General features: G+C 39.2%; 1 protein-coding gene across 2 annotated transcripts; it reads left to right on the top strand.

The window, feature by feature from the left end:
• The first annotated feature begins 2,651 nt into the window (after positions 1–2,651).
• xkr5b (XK related 5b) lies at positions 2,652–14,810 on the top strand. 2 transcript variants are annotated; one of them, XM_085156123.1, is made up of 13 exons: positions 2,652–2,930; positions 5,342–5,431; positions 5,515–5,620; positions 5,754–5,920; positions 7,304–7,437; positions 7,594–7,672; positions 7,847–8,016; positions 8,516–8,627; positions 8,735–8,902; positions 9,000–9,187; positions 9,381–9,494; positions 9,772–9,955; positions 11,469–14,810. In XM_085156123.1, exons 1-13 carry the CDS (start codon positions 2,822–2,824, stop codon positions 12,125–12,127), a joined length of 2,280 nt encoding a protein of 759 aa, XP_085012249.1. In that variant the 5' UTR covers positions 2,652–2,821; the 3' UTR covers positions 12,128–14,810. The 2 variants fall into 2 exon arrangements, with proteins under 2 accessions (XP_085012249.1, XP_085012240.1); XM_085156114.1 differs by having other exon boundaries at positions 2,653–2,930; positions 8,997–9,187.
• The last annotated feature ends 1,663 nt before the right edge of the window (positions 14,811–16,473 follow it).

Below are 16,473 nucleotides of genomic sequence, written 5' to 3'. Positions count from 1 at the left end.
TAATCCCACTGTGAGTTCCGGAAACTGTAAAATTAAAGGCAACAGAAGGGAAAAAGTGTAAATGTGGTGAGATAGATGTAAAACTTCCACTCTACAAAGCAGCATAATAACTCCATGCACAGATGGAGATGCACTGGTGCTTATATTGCTAGAATTCTGAATCTCTTAATGACTGTGTACTAATAATTATGACAGAAATGGCTTAGGATGGCAGCTAATCAGCTGCAGGTCTTTTTGCATATCACACAATGTATTAGCAGCTCATGCTCCATTTAAATCTGTGTTGAAGAGTTGAAAAAGTGAATAAACTTTAATTTCAGTGGGTTTTTTTGGTCTGTTTTGGGTCCGTGGTACATACCTCTACTAAGTTTGTTGGCAGAATCCATGATGGTGAGGGTTACAGTTTGAATGTACACTGTTGAATTGTGCCAATAAGAACAACATAACGAGGGCATGTGGTCCGGGAAAATGGTGTGTACAGTCACCTTTAACGACTGGAAAGAGTCTAATTGTAATTTGAACAAAATAATTTGAACAAAAAAAATTTATGTTCCTACGGTGCATGAAATTAATTTTAGTTAAATTTGTTATTGTTGAGATGATACAATCTAGCAAGGGTGGTTAGTTGCCTGGACACGCTATATCACAAGATCACACAAGAGTTTAAACCACAGGGTTTATAAAGACCCTTTTCCATTAATACCTACTGATCAACTCGGCATGGTTCACCACTACACCTCTACGCATATTGTTGCATATTAATTACGACAGTCATGCAGGTTAGGTTGTACTGGATTGTAATGGAAAACCATTCGATACATTTCGAGTTGTGGCGATCTGTGGCGAGTCGATGCAAGTAGGTACTAATGGAAAAAGGGCTTAAGAGGCAGAAAAATGTACACACACCACATGTATGTATGTATGTATGAAGCCTTGTAATCATAGTTTCCCTACTTTCCTTTAAGCCCTGTTGCCTCACAGCAAGAAAGTCCTGAGTTCAAATCCTCCATCTGTGTGGACTTTGCATGTTCTCCCCATGTTTATGTGGGTTCGTCCTCCCACAGAACAAAGATATGTGGTTAAATTCATTGGTGATTCTAAATTACCCAGTCTGCCCCAGGGCAGTCTGCAGTCTGCCCCAGGGCAGCTGTGGCTACAACTGTAGCTTGCCTCCACCAGTGTGTGAATGTGAGAGTGAATGGGTGGATGACTGGACGTGTAAAGCGCTTTGGGGTCCCTAGGCGGGACTAGTAAAAGCGCTATACAAATACAGGCCATTTACCATTTACCATTTACCCATATGTGAGTGCAAGAGGCCATACGGTGTTACTTGTGACAGACTTGTCCAGGGTGTATCCTGGCTCTCGCCCTCTGACAGCTGGGATAGGCTCCAGCCCACCTACTATTATACTACTAGTTATAAAACCATCTGAATTTTATAAATCCATTAAATTGGAGGGAAAAAGATGTCCATGACTAGTTTTATGTTGACCAGACTCTATATTTTGTTGAACACTCCAAAAAATAATTCTTTAAATTAACCTAAAATATTAATAGAACAGATTTACACTTTAATAAATGGCTTTCTATTCTGGACTTGACTGCAGCAAATAAGTTTATTCAACATTAATCGATTAAGTTGGTCCAACTCAAGTACATTAAGTTGGAATAACAGCATTGCATGATGGTAAAATAAAGCAATTTAATCATGTGGAAATCCTTTCCATTATTTTTTTTATGTTCATTCAAGTAATTATTTGAATGAACACCAAAGCCCAAACACCTAAACCCTCGGCTTTGAGTGTAAGACAAGGGTTGTGGTGGACAGGGAAGTGGTTTGACAAAGAAGAGAAGCTCTGAATGTAGGGCATAAAGCATGACAGAATCACATAGAGAAAGGTTTTGACCTTGATATCACCACTGCAGGTACCCACACACTTAGTTGCACAAAAACGTGATCATTTAATGGACAAAAACCAGTGCAAGCAGTGCACTCTATTATTTACTGTGACGCTGTCTCTACTGCCACCTGGTGTCCAAAATATGTCTCTGCAGCTCATCTTGGAAAACTCAGCCATAACCATTCACACCATTATTTATGTACAGCTGTACAAATGTAATAAATAAATAAATAAATAAAGGGAAAGGCAAAATTAAATTAAACCAAAACAGGATAACTGTACAGTAAGCTGAAAAATATATGTCTAACATAAATGCGCAAAGCAATCATTTCACCATCATAAGATCACCCTACCTAATGCATTAATTCAGGTCAAGTGGCTTTATTGTCATTTCAACCATGTACAGTGGTACAGTACACAGTGAAGCAAGACAACGGTCCTTCAAGACCACGATGAAACCTATAATATATAACAGACAATCAACACAGGACTACATAAAATGCAAAGACAGTGCAACACCAGACAGAACGATACAGACACAAGACACAATTCTTGACCTATGAAGTTTTATGTCTTGAATGACAAAATGTCAAAACAAAAATGACTGAGCAGAAGATTGCAGGGAAAAATCATTTCGCTTTTACAATTTCAGTCCAAAATCTTAGCTTAGAGAACAACTTCGTATTTACCTGATTTGACTGTATAAAAATCTAGGCAATACCAATGCATCTTACTAAGTCCTGAAACACCGGTGCTATCGCTTTAACGGGACGAGCGCTGACGCCGGGACGGGGACACGGGGCTGGGAGAGCGGGTTGCTGCAGCTACACTCCCGACCGAGACCAGAACAGCACGGACCGGCCTGAAGACTAGCACGCTGTTATCCCTGAAAACCTCCCTTTTCAGGGTTTAATTCCACGATGAGAGACTATTCGGCCACCCCCAGTAATGGAGGGGCCTGCATGCCGTGCTGCCAAGTTTGCGTCTTCTTCTTTACCGCATTTCTCCTGGTTGCAGAGAGGACGGCGCGTGAGTCCTACCTGGGACACATACACCTACATCCATACATGCAAAACATATGCACACACACATAACTGCCTCAGTCGCTGTTTTGGCCGATTGTGATCACCTACCTGTGCGAAACGCTGCCTTTTTTCTTTTTTACTTTATTGTGTGTGCGTGCGCGTTTGTGCGTGCTTTTCTGGCCACGGCGTGTGGATGTGCAGTGTGAGGACTACAGTGGATGCAGAGGGATGTCTGGATGAGACAGGGGGGTTTAGGGTGACATCTTGTTCTACGGTAAAATACAAAGTTGTGCATTTGGTTTTACTTCGGCGTCTCCGTTGTGCTGTCATGAATAATAGAGCCTCAGCAGAAGTCCGCAGTCACAGCGTCTCTTTCCTATTTTTGTACCCCGCTCGTTATGAAATCCTGTATGCGGCAGGACTGCTGACTCATGTCAGACTTTTCCTATAATTTGAACTGTGCCGTTTCGGGGTCTGGGTGATGTTTTCTGCATAAAAACAAAGGGGAGCCATGTTGTCATATTTCAGCGCTCTTTTTTGGAGGTACATGAATGGACGGAGGGGATGGGCGTACCCCAGGACGGGGCCTAGTCTGTCCGGACAGCCCGCCTGTTTCGGAGCTGAAACGATTCAGATTACATGTATGCAGGGATGGAGGGAGGCAGAGCTGCAGAGCTTCAGAGAGTGTGATGTGGAGAAGAGAGGCATCAGCCGGCCTGTTGTCAATGAAACTTGGATGGGATGAAGTGCACAACAGAGGTCAATGAGAAAGTGTGGAGACACACTGCAGACTGAAATGTGCATGTTTTGGCAATGATCCACTGATCACATGCTTTAGGTTACTCCTGACATAAACAATCCTATAGAAGAGAGTGCAACGTTTGCATTAACACATGCACACAATATATCTAAAATCAGAGTCAGTGTAATGCCAAAAGATCAGCTGTTCTTAGGGTGGGTGTATGTGGGTGTATGCACTGCAGTAATGTTGTAGTTTATGAGGTTGGTATAATCACTCTGCCCTTCTATTCAAGACTAGGGTGGTACAGCAAGCAACAAAGCTGCCCCCAAAATATGAATCCCAGCAAAGAACACAAGACAAAAAAACAACACTGAACCATTATTCTGTGTGGCAAAGATTAAAATTTATTAACCAAGTACTAATAAAGAGGATCCAGCAATGTTACAGATGCAAGAAGAAAGCAAATGCCATGTAAAAAATAAAAATAAGAATTTTCTTTGTATTAGAAGTTCAGTTATCTGCACAAAACATTTAAGAAAGTAATTAAAATAAATGGGAGAGAATCATTACAGAGCTTCCTTAGCTTTATTTAAAAACAAAAAATAACACTTGCAAAAACTGGAAACAGTTTGAAAAACTGAGCTTCACAGAGCTGCAACAGGTAACCTGCAGGACACATAACTGTAGTAAAGCAGAACAAACAGATGAGGAGGAACACTTGATCTCAGGATTTAGATGCATCTCCACTGCTGAGCAGATGTGTTCAGGTGTCTGAGATCAGACAGTCAGTGAATGCAACAATCATGCTAATCATATAATTGCATCTGCTGGTGAGGCTCATCCAAATAACATCTGGTTTAGGCAGTATCGCTCACTCATATGAAAGTAAAGATATGAGATTTGAAAGGACAAGGACATGGGGAATTTTACTTAATTAAATGTTTCTTACATGTACTTATTACGCAAGAGAGCAGAACCATGTTATTGTGCACATTGTTTTGTTTCAATGACCATTTGAATTTGACAAAGTTGATCTTATTTTAACAACTTTCTGTACTGTTTGATTTGTGAGTTAGTTGTTATATTTTATAAAAAAGGTCAAGTGTGTTGTGTGCAAAGTCATAATCAGCTGAGTGCATGTTCATGTCAGAAAAGAATTTAGGTAGAAATGGATCAGTATACTGACCAGTGATGATTGATTGGCTGATATTGATATAATGGCCGACTGGAATTCTTTTACCAGTATTTATCTGTTCTTTCACATTAATTTTGCTCTGGACAAATATTCAAAGAAAGGAGAAGAAGAGATGAATGCTGTGAAAACAAAATAAGCAAAAAGGGAAAAATATTGGTATTTTTATTTTACTGTTAGGTTTGTGGGATAAATTCTTATTTTTAACATCTAACATCCCAGAGTTTCACAGTTTCACAGTTCATTGTTAAATCTAAGAGCACTTTATGTCATGTTATGTATGCCACTGTGAGATGTAGCCTATTGTACAGAACAGTTTATTTAAGTAACACTCTTAAATATACTTCGCTCACTACTTAAATAAATGCATGTAGTGCCTGCATGTGTATTTCAGGATGTATGGCAATTTTTGTTTTTGTCTGAGTGTTTGCAGCCTGTAAGCGTGACATGCTATAGGTAACATCTTTCCCTTTCTCCTCAGTGATCTACTGCTTTGTGTACTATCTGTGGATCGGTCACAACTACAACTATGGCTATCTTGCTGGCTTCACGGCCCTGTTCCTGCTGCCAGGTGACAACATCTACAACAAACAGATCAATAAATAACTCTAGAAAAACAAATTGTTATTCATTTTTAGAATTCTTTATGATCAGGTTGGGGTCCCCAGTGGCTGAGTTACCTTTGGTACCTGTCAGATGGACGAATTCGCAGGAAGTCTCTCACCTGGACACACATACTGCATTTGGGACTTTTCAAAAGGTAATAATTAATTAATTTAATCAGTCAGTGTCCAATAATCATGTTTAGGTTCCAGATTTGTATGATCATAAATGAGAAAGGTCTTTCTCTCTTTGTATAACTCTTAATTTATTTTCACCTTTGGTTTTCACAGGCTGTGGGAGTGCATGCGCCTGCCAGATGAGGATATGTACAGTGAGATCATGCAGCAGGCTGATGCATCTGCCATACGTCTGTTCGAAGCCTTGGTCGTCACCCTCCCCGAGACGCTGCTCCACGCTTATGTGCTAATTTGTACTGATATAGGAGTCAAATCTCCAGGTAGTCAGAAACCAGAAAGCATGTGTTCAAGTTTGATAATAAGATCTGAAAAAGGACATGTAATTAAACTTTAACTCTTTATTGTCATTGCAAAGTCATAATTTCTACAATAGTACATAGGAGTAGGAGTACTGTCTCAGATTCGCGGTAAAAGAAAAGCAAGTAGTGATCATAATAAATAACATATTTACAGAATAGAATTTGTAATATGTGCAGAATAAAATACACAAAATATGGAGAGATAAAAAATATATAATGAAAAAGTAAAAGGAGGCAATCAGTTGTTGTAAATTTGGAGTCTGGATAGTATTTGTTGGTGGTGATGTTACTGGTAGCCAGTAACATCACCACTTACTGTCAGAGTGTACATATGCCTATCTTACAGCAGTGGATAGGTTCATAATGCCTCTCTTATGGCCTTTGGCTATGCAATCAAGATGAAATAAAGGTTTAATGTGAAAGTGCTGCAACAGGACTAACAACCTTCAGCTATAAAAATCTCAGTGTTGGATAATTGTTGTAGTCTTTTCTAGCTTAGTCTGCCTGTTCATTTTTTTGTATTATTTCCAGATGGAACATTGAGCTATTAGTGAAATAAATCCAGTGTGTGCTAACTACTCACTGCTAAGCAACGGATAAACAAATTTACTCTCAGATAGTTTTGAGAAGATGGTAGGGACTTAAATTAAGATGAATAAGAGAGACATTAGCTGGCTGTAAGGTCTCTCCTATTCAGAGAGTTTTGAGATTAATGTCTTTTTTTTAAAATAAAAATATTCAAATTGTTAGCTTTGAGATTAAAGAAAGGTGTGCAACAGGGCTCTTTTCTAGGACCACTTTTATTCTCAAGTTAAGTGATCTAAGGTTAAATTTAGAAAATGTACAGTTTAAGTGTTGCTTCACGGTGTAGTCATTTACACTTCAGCCTATCACATCAGAAAATATCCCCAGTTCTTAAACTGGTGGAGACAGATTCCTTAGGGGTTAGATCACAAAGAGCATGTGCTCTAAAAGTCATCTACTATGATCTACTATGGCTTGTGTATAAGGGAAGAGCTGAAATAAATCTTTAAATAAACAGTGTCATTTCATTTTCGACAGTACCCTCAGCTGACCAGGTAGTTCATAACATACTTGTTTTGTGATTTATTTAAAATAATAATGTTAAAGTAAATGTTAACAGAGAACTAATTCAGAATATACCCTTTTAACTGGTATTGCTGCTGTAAATCTGATTAATTCCAGCATTATGCCTGTGACAGTTTTGTATTTTGAAGTCTTGTATGATTCAGTATTTCAGTGTACTCATATTTCTTGTCCTTGTTCTCTTTCTCTCTCTCTCTCTGTCTCACTCTGACACACACTGTTTCTCTCTCTCGCCAGCCTCAGTGTGTTTTGCAGTGTGTTTGGTTTCTCTTGGCTGGGCCTTAGTGCTCTATGCCAGAGCCTGTTCACTCATCAGACCAGGACACTTGCAAATGACACCAGCTGCCATGCTCTGTCGACTGCTGTGGAGGGTGGGCATGTTTAACAGCTTTCCCAACAAGCAGTGTTTACAACATAGTATCTAACAGTATCAGTAATGGTACTGCGTCTGTGTTTGGCATGTCATAAGCATGTGTTTTGTTGTTTTGCTTGTGTTTTTGGTACACGTATGGTTTCTCTTTCTGCAGGTCAGTATGTTGGGATCCAGGTTTGCCATTCTCATGCTCTTCACACGTATCTTCAAACAGTGGATCCTCGGGGTCATCGGTGAGTCTTCACAGCCAGTTGTGGGCAGCTAAGGATAGCCTCTGTCTTTGACATCACACAGAACGAACAGTAGAAAAACAGTTTGAAACGTTGACCCTGTTTAATACGAGCATCCATCACTGTAACGGTGTACAAAAAAAAAGAAAAAGCATAATAGGACTGTGTCTGTTTCAGGTGTCCACTGGCTGGGAGCAACTTTTTGGATGGTGTCCCAGCAGACGGATATCATAAGGTCAACAAGCCGATGGAGGCTCTTCAATCTTGTTCTGGGAGCTATTCACATCTTCCTCTTCCTCAACGTGAAGTACGGTCAATCTAGATACCGCATGGCTGGGTTTTATCTGGTATGTGTGTTTGTGTTCACTTCAAGCTTGTCTGCTTATGATATTGTGGGTTTAATATGCCGGGGCCTCTGACAAAACAGAGACACTGTATCAAATTACATTTGAAAAAGAAAAGCTGTAAGTTTAGTACATCATCGGAAACCTGAAAGCATACATAATATTTGAAAATGACTTTGAAAATGATTGCATTTCAGCTGTGCAGAGCTTTGCTTTTTACTTTAGCGTTTAGGTGGAATACATAAAGTGCTGAAAATTTCACATTAGTACTTTTTTCACAGACGGCTTTTTACCATGCTAACAAAGATAGTTACTCGCATTACATGTGCTTCTACTTCTGTGACAAGGTATGGGATCATAGAGTGTTTTTCAAATGTTTAATCTTTAATATTATTTGAGGGGAAAAACATCCAGCAGATGCCATGCATTAGCTATAAACGATTCAAATGTCAAATCAGTGTAATCTTGATTTGGGATCGGATGTCTGTTTATTCTTCCTCAGGTTATGTTCTTAGAGAACGCTTTTCTTCTTCTGGCATCCTCCTGGATGTTTGCCATGGTTTCCTGGGATACTGTGGGAATCCCAGCTGCAGTGTTCTGCAGCTTCCTCATTGGTGAGACGTAGAACATGTCCAAATTCAAGTTATAAAAAGGGAACACAACAACTTTTTCAAGGCCTCAATGTTCCTCTTCCTGACACTTGTTTTTTTTTTCTCTTTAGGAGTGATAGCATTGGTGCTGTACTATCGTTTCCTCCATCCAAAGTCTTTTGAGATCTTCCAGAGTATTCGTCACAGGGGAATAGCCGGGGCCTGCATGGAGCGTGGCTCTACACTCTCATTAGAGGAGAAAGTCACGCCCACTTTTCATCGACATGCAACACTGTCTGGTCTGTTGCTATCTATCTATCTATCTATCTATCTATCTATCTATCTATCTATCTATCTATCTATCTGAAGAATGACTGTGCATCTTCTGTTAAGGAGGTGGGACTCTCATGGACCTTCCTATCCAATGGGAGGGCTGGAAGCATCACCACTGGCTGCTGATTCGCTTAGCTCTGAAGACAGGGGATGTTTCAAGGATCTGGTCTGCATATGGTGAGGGGGGACTGGCTGGACTGATGGGTCTGTCTGAAGAAGTTCACTCCCCTGATGACCTACGTGTCCATCGGGTTAGTTGTCCTTTTGAGTTTTACATCTTAGTAACTGGACTTCCTAAAACTTACTGTTTTGTTTTGCTTTGTTTTAAGGTGTGACTTTGATCAGTATGATAAAATTTGGCCCCAAACCTGGCCCCAATGCTAAGAAAATGTAATTATATAAAAAGGAGTTTTTTATTTTCATACTTTTGATGTGATTTGTCAGATTCCACCAATTCAGCCACAGCTTTCTCACCACGCACAACCAGCTTCTCAACCTGCTGCTGCTGCTGCTGCTGCTCAACCTCCTCCTCCACCAGCTCCTTCACAGATTTCACAGGCAAGAGTTTTGTTTAACATCTTATGTAGACCACCATAAAGGGGGACTGTGTCTATTCTAAACTAAGAATACAGTACGTTGTTTATTTAAGCCACTTATGAGCTGAAACCTGGTGGGTTAGTTCAGTAGGACAGTAGGCATTTAGTGTGGTCATGAGAATAAATATCAGTAGTATCAGTCGACATCAGGATAACTACTAAAAGGCTTGTTTTTCTGTAAAGGATACATTATGTTTGCTTGTTGTAGTCTGAGGCTCACGTGTCTGTAATGTATCCAGGTGAGAGAGGTGGTCCAGCCACCAAAGCCAGCTCACTGCACTATAGTGGCCCGACCAGTCAGAAAAGCTCCTCCCACAACTATTCAGGATATGAGAAGGTTTCCAGAGATCATCCCAGTCCAGGAGGTCATCTTTGAAGAAACTGCAGAAGAAGACTCCAGCGTGGCACTATCAGAGGGAAAAGGTTAAATTACTTTATATTATACACAATTTTCTATGGATTGTCTTCAAACATCAAAACAATAAACACTTTCTTCGGGGACATGGGAACCTAGGTTGGCTAAGCATTTGACTTGACCTTCATTGTTAGTGCCCAAGGTCGAAGTTGACCTTGAAAAAAAGTACAAAAAGCCATATCAAGTAATATTTCATATGAAAAAGCATGGACAGAGCTGTACAACAAACTTTCTTTTTTCTTTTGCCCTACGACACAAAAGTGATAATTATGCCATAAATGGCTGTATTTTAAAATTTTAAGTAACAACTTATAGAAGTTAAAGATTTCAGCCAATTCTGTTCCAATCATATGGGTAAAGATGATAAAATGCACCATTTTAGTATGTAATGCATCAAGGTCAAAGGTCAGACATCAGCTTGTTAATCTAAAAGCAGGCTAACGTCAGCATGTTGCAATACAGACAGACTGACGTCAGCATGTTGTAACAAAAACATAATAAAACATCGATGTTTTAGTGTAATCTCTGCGCTTTTTGCTCTAGAGTGCTTCTGTTTTCTTTTGTCAGAGGGTTAGATCAACTCATCTCTTTAGCACAGGGGTGTCAAACTCAAATACACAGTGGGCCAAAATTCAAAACTGGAACAAAGTCGTGGGCTAACATTAATATTTATTGAAATATATTTATTCCTCCAGATATAAGAATGAATCTTTTCTTATGGACTCAAACACGTTTTGCTGAAAAACTGAATATGGAACAAGCAAAGCTTAATACTAAACAATATATATATTAGCTGTATAATACCAGTAGGCCAGCTCTAATAGTAATTTGGTATGGCTTCGCGGGCCAAATGTAATTAGGCTGCAGGCCAGAGTTTGACACCTATGCTTTAGCAGCTCAATGCTCTGCTGTGTTCAATGGCAAGCGGAGTTATTATAGTTTTTTTATTTTTGTTTTTATTTCAGTGTAGTTTGTGTTAGTTTCCACAGTGGGTTTTCTCATTTCTGTTTAGTTTTTATTCTTTGAAAATTTCACCAAACTGACCTGACAAAGGCTAAAATTAAGAACACCTCCTCAATGTTTTCTTTTTCTTTTAGCTTTCTAAGATCCCAAATGCACATATTTTTTTTAGTTTTTAGTTTAGTTTTACGTAACTATAAGAATCTTGCCAGAAAGTTAGTAACGGTGTCTGCTGTTTGGAGCTGAGCAGAAAGTGTGCAGTAGTGTGTAAAGCAGGAGAGCAGTGCAGCACTCTGTTTCTTTGTAGAGTCAGATTTCTCTACACTATGTCTATACCCTGAACATACCAGAGTTACGTTGTTCATTCTTAGCTAAAAGAAAAATTAGGATATTACAGGCATTATAAGCTATGACCTTTAGTACAGTGCATTTATTATTTATCACAGAGACAGCAAATATATAGACTGCACTATGTTTCTTACCTCTAGCACTGACTCCCCTGCAGTATACGTGTGTATTGTTTTAAACTGACTTTTCAATCCAATGTTTTATTTTTTTAAGGTGATGAGGAGTTCCAAAGCGCTGCTTATGGCTCACCGTCGCTCTCGTCTCCTCAACAACCAGGAAGCCTCCACCACATCGACAGCAAAGAGGCGACTCTGACTGAGGCCTCTTCGGTGGGTTCTTTAGACATCAAGACTCCCGGCTGGTCACCTGAGCGGCGTTCCCCCCTCCTGATTACTTCCCCAGATAAAAAATCAGGGGTCCCTGGAGAATCAAGCACTACATTGTATTTTAGTGCAGATGCGCAGTCTCCCTCCAGTGGGAGCTATCTTGGCTGGGGCTCAGAGCTGTCACCCATTTCCACCTACCGAAGTCCCTACCGGATCAGGGAGGCCCGATTTGTCACATCCACACCCAGATTGGAGCCCCGTGTAGAACAAGAAAGCCTGGGCCCCACCCCTGTCATCATCATCCCTGCCACTCCTGGTACAACACCGGGTGCTACCCCAGGTGGGACCCCTAGTGCTTCAACTCCTGCAAGTTCAACTCCTGCAGCATCAACTCCTGTAGGTTCAACTCCTGGCGCTTCGACTCCTGCCGCTTCAACTCCTGGCGCAATTACACCTGGTACACCCATTGTTCCTCTCACTCCAGTTATTTCCCATGCTCGCAAACAGATGGTCCAGTTTGTGGACAGCAGAGAGAGGGCAGTGTAAGTAGGATGGGGGTACAAGGAAAAGAAAAGCCTGGGTGGAGGATGGTGTATTTTCCAGTTTTGCTGTTCTCAGCATTAGAATCTTTTAAGTTAACTTATAACTGTCATTGAAAGAGATTGGTATAATATTGCTCATGTTTTCCCCTTGTGTGCAGCTAGACAGAAAATAATTGCTGAAAGTGTGTCACATTGACCAAAATATCAATCAAAAGAGACAAATCTTCAGTTTTAATAGCAGGACTTTGAAGGATTTGTATTAAAGTATATTCCTATGCAAGCCATGAGAGCAATTTGAGGAAACAGCTGAAGCTAATATATGTGAGAGGGTGAGTTGAAACTTTGTAGATTACAGAAGTTAAAATCTGGACTACTTCTCAAAATAAAACAATAATCCTTCAAACTACATTTTTAACTATTACTCTATAAAAATAAAAAAATCTACACCTAAGTGTCAACTGAGGTAACCTTGGATAGGATGTAAGAGAAATCAAAATGACTATAAAGTAACTATGGCTTGTAATTAAAATTTAAAGCATGAGCAGTTATTGAGCTGTTGGATCCTTTATACCAAAAGAAACAATACAAAATCACCAGTTTACAATAACTCCACATGCTGTCTGCCAAGCTGCTGTGCAGAATTTCTTATAACATGACACACCAATGCAAAAATCTTAATGTAAATCAACTCAGCTTCAGGCAAACGTTTACGTTTCTTGACGTTTCTTTTCTGCCTTTCCTTTTTTTAATCACAAGGCGATTGATGTTGGATGTCTCATCCACTTTTTAAGAAACTACTTATGCTTGCAGTGAAGTACATATTAGTATTTACCTACATCACATACACACTGAAACAGGCCAATTCAGGAAGGGAGAGTAATTAGATAGAATATTGAATGAGTAACATAGTGATTATGAAGGGATTATGTTTCATTTATTAGATGCATTTAATTTTTTATATAACTTGCTTTTGGGTTTTACTAATCAAATATCTTTGTCCACTGATTATAACAACACTTTTTAAGCTCTGAACTTTTGCAGACGAAAGAAGGGAAGTACGATAAAATATGTGTGACGCAGGATAAGGAACTAGAGGGAACTTTACCATTTCTGTGCACTGTTAAGATCAATGATGGGGGCGTAAGAAGATAAATTTTCTGTGTGGGAGTTAAACTTGCACAGTTCGAGCTAACACTTCAGATTAATACAAGTATTTTCGAGTTTTACATTTTAATTTCAAATCTTAAATCTCGCTTCACTGCCTACTTATTAACTGGTGTAATATCAAAATGTACTGTGTGCTGTCCTGTGGACTGTATTCAAAATGCAAGACAGATTATGCGCTTCTAAAAAAGGCTACACAGTCCTTGTTAGCAAAGACCTGCTTTGTTATGAAATTATACACAGCACTGAAACTAATTTTTCATACCTGTCCTACCTGAATAGCTGCGCCTCTACTTGTGCTACAAAGGATTAACTATATCTAGTAATCTGTGTCACTCCTCAGTCTGTCCATCAGTTAAACCACCTACCTCAATACAGTTGAACTTCCGTGTTGCAATTTTATTTTAAAACATGAAATAATGTAGCTAACAGAAGAAGAAAAATTAGCTGTGGCACAGTCAAACGTAATTCGAAATTATGCGCTGCTATTAGTCTGAAGTGATCAGTACCTGTATTAACGTCATGAAACCTGTGTGCGAAGTTAAACCGTAATCGCAGAATGTTGTATTTGACAATGTCAGTCTTCCATGTGACTTTATCTATCTATTTTTTTTTTTTTTTTTTTACTGTGCTGGATTACTTTTATTGATTTGTGTCAAAACAAAACAATAACTGTGCAGTAGTAACTATGAGGTCTGTTTCTTTAATGTGCAGGAAGGAGAGGAAACACAAGCAGCACTTTAGGATACTGAGAAACTGAGTTCATGGAGCAAAGTAGGGATTTTAAAACTAGAAACTTGATTTTGGTAGAAACTGCTTTTTTAAACTGGTGTCCATTTACTGCAGCTTTCTGATAGTTAAGTCACTGCATGATGCTCATTCATACAGGCAGACTGAGAGTTATATCTACTCCCATAGAGAAAGAAGCACTCACATTACCTACACGTTACTTAATGTAACTGCACATTACCGTTTTTTTAACACACGCTAGAATGTATGTGTACGCAACAGCAATAAGCTAGCTAACGTATTTAGTGCACTTATGAAAAAATATCACTTATGCTTTAAATGCGTCATCGCTTTGCCTTGTACGAAGACAGCTTTAGCTGCCACGCTTGCCTCATGTATGCATATCGCTTTGAAATAGAAATAACATGCTTTGCTTTGTGTACGCAATGTATACGATAATATCTACTTGTGTTTGTAATTTGATTCATTTTGTACTTTTAAAAGGTTCTTTTATATTTGATCACATTTACTGTTCATGAAATGATCTGGACAAGGTTTTGTGTTAAAGTTTGAGGCTGTTTAGAGAGCAGATAGTTATCACTGACAGACTTGAGTTAGTTTGCTGATTCATTATAACCTCATCACCTTGTCACTGGATGACCTCCTTTCATCAGTACAAATCATCTCATCTCTGAGAGGATTTCCACAAAAGAGCTGTGTGACTCTTTTGTGACTCGTGACTCATTAAGTGTGCTGTTGATATGACAAAAATAAAGCCATTTGCCATGATCAAAGTCCAGTGTGCTGGGTTTTATTGCTTACCAGTGATTAATTTATCATCACTATGATTCTGAGAAATAGACACATAACAGTGGAAGTGCAGCAGCACAAGCTTTATCCTAGCACATCTCTGGAAACTTTCTCAAAGGTCATCAAATGTAAAGATCAAAACATCTCATACACTCATCCAAGCATTATAAATAACGTGCAAAAGGCTATAGCTTGTTCAAACCTTTAATTTCATGTGTCAAAATCAAGTTTTGGTGCCAAAATTGTCACGGCTAGGCAGCAGTCGTGTGGTGGAATGAAAGAGGACCCAAGATGCAGATGGCAGTGGAGATGCAGGTGGAGATTTATTTAAGGTGAATGACCCAAGGTGAGGGCAGAACTAAACATAAACCTAAACTGGTGAAACTAACACAAACAGAGGACACAAACAGAGGACACAAAGCGAGGAACAGAGAGACACGGAGACATACCAAAATGATGCAGAGAAATGCAGACAAGGAGCACAGGCAGACACGCAGTATAAATACACACACCAGGTAATCAGGAAATGGCACACAGGAGGGGACACAGCTGGAACTAATGGGCATAATGAGACACAGACCTACAAAGTAAAACAGGAAACACACCGACTGTTTTACAACACAAAACTCGAGGACCTGTACAGAGCACAGAGGGAGACACAGGTAGGGAAAATAAACACGAAACGCACAACTCAAACCATAAGAACAAATGCAAAACAGCAGAAACTGGAAAATAATAACAATAAACTCAAAACACTGGGTCAACGACCCAGGACCATGACAAAAATATAAATCACTGCTGCAAAATGAAACATTTCTTTGACACTGTGTAAACAAAGATGCTCAAGATGTTTAAATAATTCATCAGAATGACAGCAGACTCAAGAAGTGCAACCCTCGAGTGTGTATTTTCTCTGAGACTGCATGTCTACTGTATCAGACTGTTATTTATCTCAGCCTAACCCACTGCTGTTGAGCTTTACAGTGAATACTTTTGAAAAGTAAAAGGTTTTACTCTCTACTTTTTAAAGAAATAGAGCACTTACATTTTTTCATAATGGAAGGGCCTACGTTGTGTAGTCCAGTTATAAAACAGATTACTGGACAGCCTGTTTCTGTTATCTCTCTGGACACTGACCAATTCCTCACACAGTTTTGTCCCTTGTAGCCTAGCATGCACGCTATTGCTCAATAAAATGGATGTTTGAGTCGCTCCTCAATGGACCCAAATTGTTGGAACCCTGTTGTAACACAAGAAGGATAACTATGCTTTACAATACTCATAGTCCTGACATACACCCCTTCAATGAGCAGATTTTTCCTTTTTTTTAACTACATGAATTGTTCTTCATGTGCAGACTTATTTAAAAAAAAAAAAAAAAAGAAATGCTGGCACATTTTGGAGTGGTCTCTATTTTGCACTCAAAGACATTTGTAAATAATATTTGTTCAAATTGTGGCCAATTTTACTTAGTCAAATTTAGCCAAAGGAGCTGAGAAGTGAGATCTATGTCAACAAACAGTTCCATAATAGACGGTTTCATCATAATATCATAAAAATATGATTGCTCTGAATTATTATTGCACAAAAACATAATAATTTTCAAAACTAGATAGTCCTTTGACAAACTGTAACGTGACCCCAGAC

This window comes from Neolamprologus multifasciatus, chromosome 1 (genome assembly GCF_963576455.1).
Source record: "Neolamprologus multifasciatus chromosome 1, fNeoMul1.2, whole genome shotgun sequence".
Lineage (NCBI taxonomy): Eukaryota > Metazoa > Chordata > Actinopteri > Cichliformes > Cichlidae > Neolamprologus > Neolamprologus multifasciatus.
Note: the sequence above shows the minus strand (reverse complement) of the source record. Positions and strands in the feature narration are given on the sequence as shown.

Coding starts and splice junctions, on each gene's coding strand:
- xkr5b (XM_085156114.1), top strand. CDS start 2,822: ATGAGAGACTATTCGGCCACCCCCAGTAATGGAGGGGCCTGCATGCCG. Junction 8,628..8,734: donor GTTCTGCAGCTTCCTCATTG/GTGAGACGTAGA, acceptor TTTTCTCTTTAG/GAGTGATAGCATTGGTGCTG. Junction 9,956..11,468: donor GGCACTATCAGAGGGAAAAG/GTTAAATTACTT, acceptor TATTTTTTTAAG/GTGATGAGGAGTTCCAAAGC.